Raw genomic sequence first — 12957 nt, 5'->3', positions numbered from 1 at the left:
TTTCCGAAGTTTGGACTTTCCATATCTTTAAAAAATAGTAATTTATCTTTCCGTACTTTTTAAAATAAAGCAATTTACCTTTCTATCTAAAGAGGTAAGTTGCTTCATTTAATACACAGTGAGGGTAAATTATTGTATTTTAAAAAGTATAGGGATGTAAATTACTATATTTTTCATAAGATAATAATTTACTTATTTATAATATCACAGAAGAATTGCTTGCATATTTTTTTTTTTTTTATAAAGATAAGATCCATTGGTCTTCATGGGAGAAATTATGCCACAGCAAAGGGTTTAGGTTTTCGGGACCTTAGAGCATTTAATCTAGCATTACTTGCCAAACAAGGTTGGAGAATCATGCAACAGCCTAATCTAAATTTTAATAGAATATTTTAAGGCAAGGTATTTGACTGATTGTCGAAGCCGTCAAAATTAAATATTGATTCTATAATTGTAGCAGAAGTGGAACCAGGTCGAATGCCTAGAGAACTACGAATTAATTTCTCAGTTCAGGTGCGGTAACCAAATTAGGGGGATTTGAATAATAATTAACTACTAATTAACATAAATATAGTAAAAGGTAAAAAATAAATTATTAGGAAGAAATCAATAGAGAAGGGTTCCGACCCGCAAGGGAATGTATCACCCAATCGTTATGTTAATCATTGATCCCATAAGATTAATTTCACAATCAAACATTCAATCTTGAAATTTATTAGGATAGCCATAGTGAATTCCTGTTTTCCTATTGCAATTGACTTGACCCAAGCATCTAAGTCAAAACTTATTATCTCATGACTGGGCACGATAATGTTCCATATCAATTCAATAATATATAGCATTTGCATCAGTGAAAACAGTTGAACCTAAATTAAACAATTGAGATAGTTGTCCCTATAAATAAATCCTGCGAAGTACACAATTGATTTGCTTGCTACTTGTACCACTTATTCATGACAATTACAGATCACTGAACTCATGGATAGCAGTAGAACAATTAATATCAAATCGAATTGTCAAATCTATCAATGTTAATCATTCCATAAGATGTAAATCAAGACAAGAAATACTCAATAAAATTGGATTAAAACCAAGATCTCAAAACATAACAATTGGGTTCAACATTTTCCTTGAATCAAAAAAAAGATTTAGTTACACAATATGTTCGTAGCAAAATCAAAAATCCTGAAAAAAACATAAGCCGGAGAGATAGAAAAATTGATTGACGAGGCCGGCGTCCTTTGATTCCTTTCAGATTGCTCTTAGAATAGCTAATTAGCTGGAAGGGCTCATAAGTCGTCTACCTACACTCTCTCATATTTTGTCAACGACAACTCAAGTAAGTAATTAAATCTATTTTATTAATATATGTATATACACATATATATGTATAATTCCGACACTTCTCACGATCAATACATAGGTTCCAGGTGCATCAAGCTCGCTCCTAAAGATGATCAAATTATTATTGAATCATTTTAATTGCAGACTAGGGCACGGGTTTATTTATTTTGTCATCAAATACCCAAAAAAAATAATTGCCGAAGGTGTTGTTGTTGGTATAAGTGACCAAGAGGGAGTTCCACATGGATTTGTGAAGGTGTATATTGAGAAAGTATTCATTCATAACGAGAAGTTAATGCGAGCGAGTGAAAATGTCAATACCATTGGAGAAGCTATAAGAAATGTGTCTTCTGGGAGTTTGTGAATGTATGAAACTGTTTCTTTCATTTCAATATTAAATATCGTGTATTTTTTCGTTTTACTTCTATTTATTTGGTTTTTATGGCTATATTTCAGGTCATGGAGATGTGAAAGAAGGTGCTCGAGAAGCTACTTTTTGTCTCCCGCATGTATATATTGGGCTTTTGCATGCAACTTTGACCTTTTGGATTGACTATGACATGGTTAAGAATTGGGTAATGTTTACAGCTTGACTGATACTTACACAATTATTTAGTTGTTGGTATGTTTGTTCATGTTGGAATTTGAATATTGTACTTTTTGTCACGTTAACTTATTAGTTTATAATATATGTTAGTAATATGTTGATTAACTAATTGTGTCATTCAATGTTGGTACAAATTCTAATTGTATATAAGAATAGTTTCAATTAAATAAAACTGTAAATATCAGAAATAATAATATTGAAAAAATTGTCGGGATAATTATCGTAAAAAATATAAAATTATATTTTACTTTTATTGCTGCAGCAAACGGTCGTAGTAAAAGTTAATTTATTGGAATAAGCAGAGCTCCGTAGTAAAAGATGATACTTTTGTCCGTTGCTTTTGCTATGAATTTGCCATCGTCTGTTAGGTATCGTCGATTGTTGTGGTTGAAATGTTATAATTTTGATCTGAAAAAACGTCTTTACTACAACCAACATTACAGCCACTCCCGACAGCAATGAAACATTACTACATGGGCACAATTAACCCTAGTTGATATCATATGGAGACAGTTATTATGTAAGAAAGGAAGTTTAAGAGCCTATAAGCCGTGTACATTAAGCTCCTCCAATCCAATTTGCGATGATATACGCAAGTGCCCATATTACTTGCGCACAATGAATTTGAGTGGCTTATAAGTTCTAAAATTTCTTGTGTGAGATTCATACAAAATCAGAATGAACAATACCACACACAATGGGCACCTATCGAATCGCAAGCACATTATTTGGCATTGTTTGTGGGAATCAGGATATACCCGTCTCAAGCCCCTCGTTTAAGGGCCTATGATATAGGCAAACATCCTATAGTGATTTCGAACAACGAGACACCTTTTCAAAATAAAATTATAATATTTAATAATGCTCATATAAAATCAAAGTAAACAAGGCCGCTCGCAATAGGGCACTGCAAAATACTCGCAACAAGACCTAATTTGCAATACATAGTCATTACAGACTTACAGTACATCTCTTTTGTCTGTTTTGATTTGATTGTGGAGATCATCGATATGATATGCCGAGAACTTTATTTGGGTAAATTACGTCTATCTCTTCTAGATTTTAATATAATTATAAATACTTTTTTATTAATTAAAAAATTATATTTTTTTAAATGAAAAATAATTATGTAGTCCTTAGATGGTGGAGTGAACATTAATTACTATTTTACTCTTATTAAAATATTTAAAAAATAAAAAATTATCTAACAAAATGTGATAAAATAAATAATCTATAAGAAATATTAGTCCATAAAAATATTTTAAAAAGTTATAAAAATACATAAGTATAAATTTATAATTCAAAATAACATTTTGGTTAGTTTATCATAAAAATTGAACGAAAATTTAATGAAAGCATCATTCGATGAACGTTGAAATCAAGTGAGGTATTTATAATTTCTCAATCAATAAAAAAATATTTATAATTTTTTACAATTATGTCAAGTCTCGTAATAATTAACTATAATTTGGCCTAAAAATAGCTTGAAGTGGTTGAGTTCAAAGTCATACAAACTTTATACTAATATTCCAAATGTTTACATTTCTCGTGTAATTAATGTAAAATTTAAAAAAAAAAATGATCAATTACATGATAAGTATATCATATTTGTGCGACAAGAAGAACCAGAGTTGGAATAAAGACGCAAAATTTGACTAGAAAAACATGCATAACATGTGTTTCTTTACAAGCCTTAATCAAAGGCACAAAAGAATTTTCTTTGATTGATCGGACGACGTCGTCCCCTAACTTTTTTGTCAATGTTTTGTGGGTAGATTGTGATGTACATGTGTTTTTTCACGCGTTTCTTATAAGAAATATATAGATAATGTTTGGTTTTAATGTTGCTTCGTTTTTAAGATGGGTCAAAATATGGACAATGTTTACCTTGATTTGTTTTGAAAATTTTGATGGAGTTTTAAAATATTTTGAAACAGTGCCTCATTATTTTTCATCAAAATAAGATTACACTAACTATAGGCCTTATAACTAAAAAAATTATATAATACTCATACATATATATAAATATATATAAAATAGACATGATTTGACAATGAACAGTAGTTTTTGTCTCCTACTAAACAACATCAAACATACCATTCTTATTTTATATTATCTCCAAAAACAAATCTAAACATACACACTATCTCTAACACATACTTATTTATCTTTATTTTCCTCCTCTCTATCCTCATAAAACACATCAAAATAAGTTAAAAATAAAATCAAATATAATGATAAATTCTCGCACCAACGAGACCTAATTTAGTGCAAAATTCCATATGCCAAGAACACAAGATCATATCTTTAAGCCCTACCAATGTCCGAATATTGGTTGATTTTAATAGTAATTATTGGTTGGTTATATATATTTGACTCTAAGGTTATGGATTCGGATCCCATCAACGTGTGGAATATTATTCTACTTTGATAGTAGGTATTAATTAGATATAATTACCTATTGACAAGTCAATTACAATTAAAATTGTCCATTTTGTACATATAATCAATGTATTAAAAATTAATTAAGTAAAATTGATAACTCTTCGTAAACCAGAGTAATTAAAATACTTCTATACTATATATTAAGACTCAAGGATTAAGAAAAATTATTTTTGGTAGGCAAGATGAGAAATGACTAAAATACCCTTATTATGCTTTTCTCTTTCGTAATTCATTTCTTTAATTAATTAGTTATATCGATTAATTTTTATTCATGTATATTCAAATTTAATATATTTTATCATTCTTGATCAATTATTTATTTAATTTTTCTTTTATTTGATTTCAATTAAAGAAATATATTAAAAACACACATATCGAGTAGTTATTGATCAGTTACACATATTAATATTAAATTGTCTTATAACTCATTACTCATTTTGTATCATTTTTTTTTACATTTGTATCTAGCTCTTAATTATCCGACATCAAAATAGATCATATTTCTAATTACAAAGGGTAAATTACGACAATCTCCTTCGAGGTTCGATAAAAGAACAAATAATTTCTCGTATTTTGAAAAATTATTAGTATCCCGTGATTTTAATGTCCCATCCAACAATTAGCCTATTATGTTAGGTTTTTTATTCATTTTCTGTGGTGAACTGACCAAAGTGTCCTTATGAAATGTGAAATAAACTCTACTTAATTTTTTTTATTTTTTTCCTAGACTAGAAAAACAAGAAGGAAATTTTGCATTGTCGATTTTTTCCTTAATAATTTTTCATTTTTTTTAGAAAGTACAGCAAGACCAAAGTAGACATTTTCAGACACCTGTTTAAGAATTACATAATTTTATTCAATATTAAAAGACTATTAATAATTTTTAAATACAAAAAACTATTTATAATTATATCAAATTTTAAAAAAAGTGATCGTAATTTATTTAAATATAAAAACAATAATAAATGAAAATTTAAATTGGAGGCCCACAAGAGGTAACCGACTCAAAAATTCCAAATTATTTATTATACTTTGAATTCTCATCCATAAATATGGTGGGATTTTCACATACTTTCTCCATCAATAATAAAGAAACAGAATTGAATGTTTCCGCAATTAAAATTTTGGTAAATTTCTTTTTCTATTATTATTATTATTATTATTAAGATTCGAGTTCGATTGATATATTCAAATTCAAATACTAATTCGATAAATTAATTTTTTAAATTAAAAAATATATAATAAATAAAAACATAAAAACGGCGTACCACTACAACTAGTAATGCTTAAAATTAGGGGTGCTCATAATACGATTTCAATTTTTTAAACCTATTTTTAAATTGAATTGTTATTGGCAATTTTATAAAATAATTTTTAAAATTGTGCAATTTTGTGAGGTTTTAATACTTATAATAAAATAAGACGTTGAGATTAACAAAAATTAATAAATTCAATAAATGGAACAAGTGTTTGTATGTAGCAAAAAAAAAAAAAAAATCAACATTACGCATCAGGCCACCAATACTATCTACAACTTTAAGTAGATCAAAATATAAGATCATATATATATATATATTAATTCAACAAAGGCCGACGATCGATTTCAGAGATAACAAAGATAAAAGACGAAAAGACAGAAAAAAGAGAACGGTAAGAGAGAAAAGAGAGAAGAGGAAAAGGGGGAAAAAAAAATGAATGAAAAATTAAGACGATCATTATATCGGCTTAAAACTTGAATGGGCTTAAAGAATTAAATATTAAGTCCAAATATAAATTCTCCGAAAATGAGCTCTGTAATGTGCGTATTTGATAATATATGAATTTTGAGATTATATAATTCGAATATGATATTCTTCCAAAAAAATAGTTATTTTATCAAATTATTATATATATATATAATTTAAAAAAATAATTATATATTTAATAGTGTGATTCGATTTTTTGTGGTAATTTAAATTTTAAATTAAAATCAAATCAATAGTATTGTGCGATTTTACTTTAAATTTAAAATTACGATTTAAAAAATAAATAACGAAAAACGTTTGATTCGGCGATTTGGAGAGGTTTGATCTCTCCATTGTCGTGAGCCTCGTGACATGTATGCTTCCACTGTTCCAAGCATCTCACTCCAATCAATTCTCTTTTATAGTTTTTATTCAAACTTCTCTCTCTCTCACACACAGACACTCTCAGAGCTTTTTCTTTTTGTCCTCACACACCGGACTGCTACTAATTACCGATCAAAATTCAAAAAACCCATCCTGCACTCGCATTTTAGTACCCTATCACTGTCTAAGTTGAAGAAAGAATGGCGCTTCGGAGGAGTCTTCTTGGCATGCACAGATTTTGAATATGAGCGTTTTCAGGTGTGTGTGTGTGTGTGTTTATGTATTTCTTCTTTTTAAAATTTTGAGGCCTGCCCATTTCGCTGTAGCTATATTATGTGCAATATTTGGACGTAGACGTGCCTAAATGCCTGGAAAAATGATGTATAATGGTGTGTACAGTGATGGGTTTGGATGATTACTAGTGAGTACTGGCGCCTTGACCATTTGGTTTTGCGTGTTTATTGAATTCGTTTTTGTGTTTGTGTGTTCCTGAATTTAAAGATTTATGGGAAATGGTTTTCAGTTTGAGCAATATGGTTTGATGGGCTATGCTATATTTCTGTGATCACAGATATTATCTAGCAATTAGGAATTTTTGTTACATTTATATATTCATTTTGTTGTATGAGACGATTAGTGTTGGAGTTTTTGAATTGTAAGTCGAGATTTTGTTTCTTTTCTTTTTGTTTGCTAAATTATCAATGGTTTTCATTTTATATTTTCAAATTTGAATTTGTGAAGTTCTTGAGTGGAAAAAGCTCGGAGATCTTTTATATTGCTGCTGATGGATGTCACTTGATTCTCTTTATGTTAAGTGTTTTGAGCACAAGGGAGTAAAATGGAGGTTGAAAAACTAGAGGTAAAGGGAGGTTTTTTTCGGTTGTTCAATTGGAATGCCAAATCTCGTAAGAAGCTCTTCTCAAGCAAATCTGATTTACATGGTACGTCCTTTTTTTCCTTCTGTTTTCATCCTTTGGTGGTGTTTCATTTGCTTCTCGTACTCTCCGAGTGTTTAAGATAACTTGCGGCTTCTTGCTACAGAGAATTTGAACCAAGGGAAGGAAAAATTTCAGGATTCAGAAGTTGTGCGGCTTCAGCAGGTGCTTATCTTGAATTTCCTCCTCTGAGTTTCGAAGCCAAGTGCTTCATTAACTTGTTATACTTAGTACTCACCATTGTGCTGTTTGTTGTACGCTCGAACGAAGGGGCTGGAAGACGGAGTTGCTCCAAATGCCAGAGGTCACAATGTTTATCATTATGCTTCATCTGTCTGTGGTGAGTCTGAATATGGGACAAAAGCGCCTGGGGTTGTGGCACGGCTTATGGGACTGGATTCCTTGCCGACTACAGATGTTGTTGAACCTTGTTTCACCCCTTTCATTGAGTCTCACTCATTCAGAATCAGAGATGCTAACTACTTCAGACCTGCTCCTGAATTTCAAAGCGAGCATGATGTTGTGATCTTTGAGAGTGTGAGAAGTAAATTGGATGGATTTACTAGGAACTCTTTGGACCTGAGGCTGCAGAAGGTGCACAACCGTCCAATTGAGAGGTTTCAAACAGAGGTATTGCCCCCCAAATCTGCTAAGCCGATTTCCATTACTCAACACCCGCTCTTATCTCCAATCAAGAGTCCTGGATTCATCCCACCTAAAAATGCAGCTTACATAGTTGAGGCGGCTGCTAAAATAATTGAGCAAAGTCCACGGTCGACTGTTACAGGCAAGTTGCCTTCACTTGGGTCTTCCTCTGTTCCAATTAGAGTTCGGGATTTGAAGGAGAGGATGGAGTCTGCACAAAGATCATTCCGGCCAACTGATGCATCCCAGAAGGGCAAAGAGCATAATTCCATTAGGAATGTGAAGAACCAACCAAGTACCATGGGTCAAGGCCTATCAGGAGACAGTTGTCTATATAAGGATTTTGAAGAATCCAAAAGGATTGGTTCTCAAAAATTAATGAATAAGGAAAAGTCGGCGTCGCTTGGAGTTCAAGCTAAGGCCAACATTCAGAAAAGAGACGGATTGAATTCAGTTGGTAAAAAAAGCTCTCTGAAGCAAAAAGAACATCTTAGTGCCAAATCTAGCAATGTCAGCAGCAATCTTCTAGATACACAAAGGATGGTGGAGAAGCAAGGTTTGTCAAGAAAGCCTTCGAAGGTGCCTAGGCCGAATCATCAGAAGCAGAATTGTCCATCAATCAAAGATGGAGAAAATCATGAACCTTCATATTCACATACAAAAGATGTAAAACAGCCCTGTTTGTCCAACAATTACATCTATGGACGAGCACAGAGGACTGTAGATAAGATTGTTGTCAATAATGGGATAACGTCAAGAAAGACAAATACAGTGGCAGCTTATCCTGGAAAAGAGCCTACATCATCTAGATCAAAGAGACCTTCAAAGAAAAAACTAAATACCAATGGGAATATTCAGTCGGATGTAAGTGTTGCCCAAAAACCGCTGGGGATGAAAGATGAAAATTCTGTTAGATATAATCCTGCATCGGTGGGTGATTGTGAATGTGATACGATTGACAAGAAGAATAGTTTGGATGTCGTGTCATTCACATTTACATCTCCAATAAAAAAATCAGGAGCAGGACCCAATGCATGTGGTACAGTCTTGGAGATTCCCAGTTACGATCCTTCTGCCCATGAATCCGCTTCAGGGTCTAATGTCATTGGTGGGGATTTAAGTGCTCTTTTGGAGCAAAAACTAAGGCAACTGACTTCGAAGGTTGAGTTGTCCCAGCAAGACCTGTCAGAAGCAGGTTCTTTTTCTACTTCCGCAGACAGCTATGTTAATGTGTGCCCTATTGTCAGCCTACCAAATTTGCCGCCCACATTTGATATATGCAAAGGCAAACAGGAAATCCAGAATTGCTGTGATTCCCTGTCTATTGATAATCATAGACTCGAACCTGAAAAAGAAACCAAGGTACATCTTTTCTTTTGTTAAAAGCCAAGGTACTTCACCTTCTATGGTACTTTCTCATTTCTGGTGTCATTTGTCACATTCACATCATTTTAGTTGTGTTTTCTATCTTTATGGTAATAATGTGAATAAATTATTTGGTCAATAGGCTTATTAAATGACTTAGATTTTAGAGTTGAGTGCTGGATTAATCAGTGTTGCAAATTTCAAGGAAGCACATGCTCAAGTAACTCATGAGTCTTTGTTCTCTAGCTTTTGGTTGTTTGTTCAATTTTTGAAATTTACAAGACAAAATTATTTTAGCTTGGTAGGCCAGTAGAATCAGGCCATTTACTTCTTGGCTAGTCAGGATATTGCTATGTAAAAATGATTCCTAAATATTTAGCAATCTCTGAATTTACTTCTTGGGTAACTACTTGAGATTTTTCCACAGTAAAATATAGTGACATGAGGGGAAGATGAACACATCTTCTGTTGTGGATGCCTGGTCTGTGAACCTAGTTACTGGACTCAATAGCTTACTACTAGCATACCCTACATATCAAACAATCAATTTCAATATTTTCGATGTTGAATCAATTGGTCTAGAACCCTGTTTCATACTGTTAGCCAGAAACACTAGAATGCAGTGTATTTAATTTGAGAAGAGCCATCGCAAGTGATTTTTTTGTCAGGTGCATGCTCTTGCATTCTAAAATGGCCTACTTAAACTAATACTCTGTTAACCATGGTTAAGATGGGAAATGGAAATTGAAACAATATTGTGCTCTAAACATGATTAACTTTGTGTTCAAAGCGATAAGTTATAGGGCCCTGGACAGAAACACTGTCAGGTACCTGAAAGTGTTTGGACTGAAACCGTGAGCCTTTCGGCAATATTTGTATATAGAAATCATAGAATAGAAAGACTGTATCTTCTTGACTCTAAACTGTCTTCAAAATTTCATCTCCGCATTATAAACCATTTGTTCTTATAACAAGTGAGCATGGTCAGGGACTGTATTAAGCTTATGTACTCCTTGTTTATGGTTGAACCTACTGCTATGGATGTTGGTCTATGACGTGGCAATCTGAGCTCATATTCATATATAACATCAAAGTGTAACACAATAAGGAAGATCCTGCAAATTGTGGGGAAAAAATAAAAAACTACTTGTTTATAGGTTAGAGTCGTTGGAAAAGTGGGCTGAAATTGAAGCTTGCATTGATGAGATTGGGGATAATGAAGCTTAAAAAAATTTTGTTCCTACACGTTTAGGAGAGGTTTCAAAAAAGCGAAGAACTGTGACCAGCCCGCTAACATAATCTCAGAGAGATGACTCTTCAAACTTCTGTTCCTTTATACCGATCACCTGAATGGTGATTCTGAGCATAGAATCATTTGTTCAATGGCTATACCTCTTCTCTTGTTATACTCCCACCCAGGGATCTTTGACAACTTTATTTGAATTGGTAAGTCTTGGTTCATGCAAACACTATTCATACTGATAGCGTGCACGTCCCTTGATTTTCAGGAACTAAAACACATGGAGGAGGATGGTACTGGCAACATTGATTATCAGAAATATAATACTTTGCTGCTGTCCAGTTCTGTCTCTAGTCTGCCTTCTTTTGCAGAGGCTAGTTGTGACTCATTTGATGTTGACAGAAGTAATGAAGGTAAATTACCAATGTTTAATTTTTCTCTCGGTGCATTTGCTTGTGGTAATAAACTGATTTACATGAAGAATGTTAGCATATTTAAGTTGGGATCATAACCCATAATACTTAGCAAAAGACTTCATATATTGAAAAAAAAAGAAAGAAAAAAAAAAACAAAACAAAACTGCTCTCAGCATATCATTGGTGTAAGCATCAGTTTCATCAATGTTTCCTCTTAGATAATAGCATGCATCTCGTAGCATTCGTCTTGTGCTGCATTCCATTCTAATTCTAGTATACGAAATTTCAGGTAGCATGCAATGTTTATCACTTGAATCCTATGAAGGGATGAAAAGCTCTACTAGGAAATCCCACTCAACTGATGGTGATGCGGAGATATCAGATACAGCCTCATCATTCTCAGTTAGGAATATATCTGAAACTGTTGAATCCAGCTTATATATGCCAGACACGACCGATACATTTTGCTGGGAACTACAGTATATTGAACATATACTGTGCAATGCAGATCTAATGCTGGAGGAGTTTGCTGTAGGACGAGTGCACACCGTCATATCTCCTGACTTCTTTCATCAGTTAGAGAATAAAAAATTGGGACCAAAAAAATCTATAGGTGAGCACTTCAAGATTCAGAGGAAGTTACTGTATGATTGTGTTGGCGAATGTCTGGAAGTCAGGTGTGAATGTCTCCTAAACGGAAGTCAAAAAGTCTGGGCGAAACAGATGACACTGTTCCATAAGAAGCAACAGTTAGCCGACGAACTGTATAGAGAAATATCAAGTTGGAAAAACATCGAGGAGCTAATGGTGGACGAGCTTGTGGACAAGGACATGAGCTGTAGGAATGGAAAATGGACTGACTTTGAAAGCGAAGCATTTGAGGAAGGTGTGGAGATTGGGAAAAGAATACTGACATCTCTAATAGATGAACTGATACAAGATTTCTTATTCTGAAGCCTTCTGAACCACATTGTTCTTGAAACGTTCTTATACAATGCTCCTTTCAGTTAAAAACCCATTGCACTGTCAATCTCGCCAATAGTTCCGAACCCGGTTGTGGTACTAGTCCTTGGACCAGACAGTTGTGTGATGGGGAAGGACTCCGGCATGATTGTCATCTTCGCAGCATTGTGATTCATTCGACACTCGTTAGAAAAACTGAATACTATACAGCGGTACAGTACTCTCATGTTCACACACAGCAAAACGTGTTCGCTACAACGAATGCACATATCTCCTGGTATGTTTACTTGTAATGAAGTGATTCTTTCTAGCTTTGAGGTTTCATATCATGAAAATGAAGCATCCTTCATCCTTATAAGCCTGAGTAGTCTGGGTTTCTTGATTTATATGTGTGACCTTTTCTTTTCACTGAATTCCCTTGGAGTCCCCATATTCAATAAGATTGTTCATATATAATCAATAAGATTCAGAGAAGACATTCTAAGATATGATACTTTGGTTTAGTGATGATCTTGAGAGTTACATTTTGGAATGATTTGAGTCGGAGTGAAGGATTTATTTTTTTTTTTTTAAGTAAAAGCGATCGACTATAATATCTTGAGTAAATCGATTATAATAACGATTAATATCAAATATTTATATCCAACAAAAATTGACAATTATAACAATTATATACTAATTATCAATATTACATAATTATATTTAATCACTAACTACTATTTAAGTAGAAAGACGTCTATTATTAAAGTACAATAACATTCCACACGTTGATAGAGTTCAAACTCATAAGTTAAAATTATGGTGTCTCAATATTGCCAGTTGAGCTGGGTCTCATTGGCGCAAACGAGTCTATGTAAAAAGAATTTAAATCTATTGGTTTTCTAATAAT

General features: G+C 32.8%; 1 protein-coding gene across 1 annotated transcript; it reads left to right on the top strand.

Moving 5' to 3' along the window:
* LOC105172410 lies at positions 6470-12481 on the top strand. Its single transcript, XM_011093810.2, has 6 exons — positions 6470-6762; positions 7320-7445; positions 7546-7604; positions 7710-9446; positions 10958-11102; positions 11395-12481. Exons 2-6 carry the CDS (start codon positions 7343-7345, stop codon positions 12057-12059), a joined length of 2709 nt encoding a protein of 902 aa, XP_011092112.1. The 5' UTR covers positions 6470-6762; positions 7320-7342; the 3' UTR covers positions 12060-12481.

This window comes from Sesamum indicum, linkage group LG10 (assembly GCF_000512975.1).
Source record: "Sesamum indicum cultivar Zhongzhi No. 13 linkage group LG10, S_indicum_v1.0, whole genome shotgun sequence".
Lineage (NCBI taxonomy): Eukaryota > Viridiplantae > Streptophyta > Magnoliopsida > Lamiales > Pedaliaceae > Sesamum > Sesamum indicum.
This window is presented reverse-complemented; position numbering and strand designations above follow the sequence as displayed.

Coding starts and splice junctions, on each gene's coding strand:
- LOC105172410 (XM_011093810.2), top strand. CDS start 7,343: ATGGAGGTTGAAAAACTAGAGGTAAAGGGAGGTTTTTTTCGGTTGTTC. Junction 7,605..7,709: donor AAGTTGTGCGGCTTCAGCAG/GTGCTTATCTTG, acceptor GCTCGAACGAAG/GGGCTGGAAGACGGAGTTGC. Junction 11,103..11,394: donor TGTTGACAGAAGTAATGAAG/GTAAATTACCAA, acceptor ACGAAATTTCAG/GTAGCATGCAATGTTTATCA.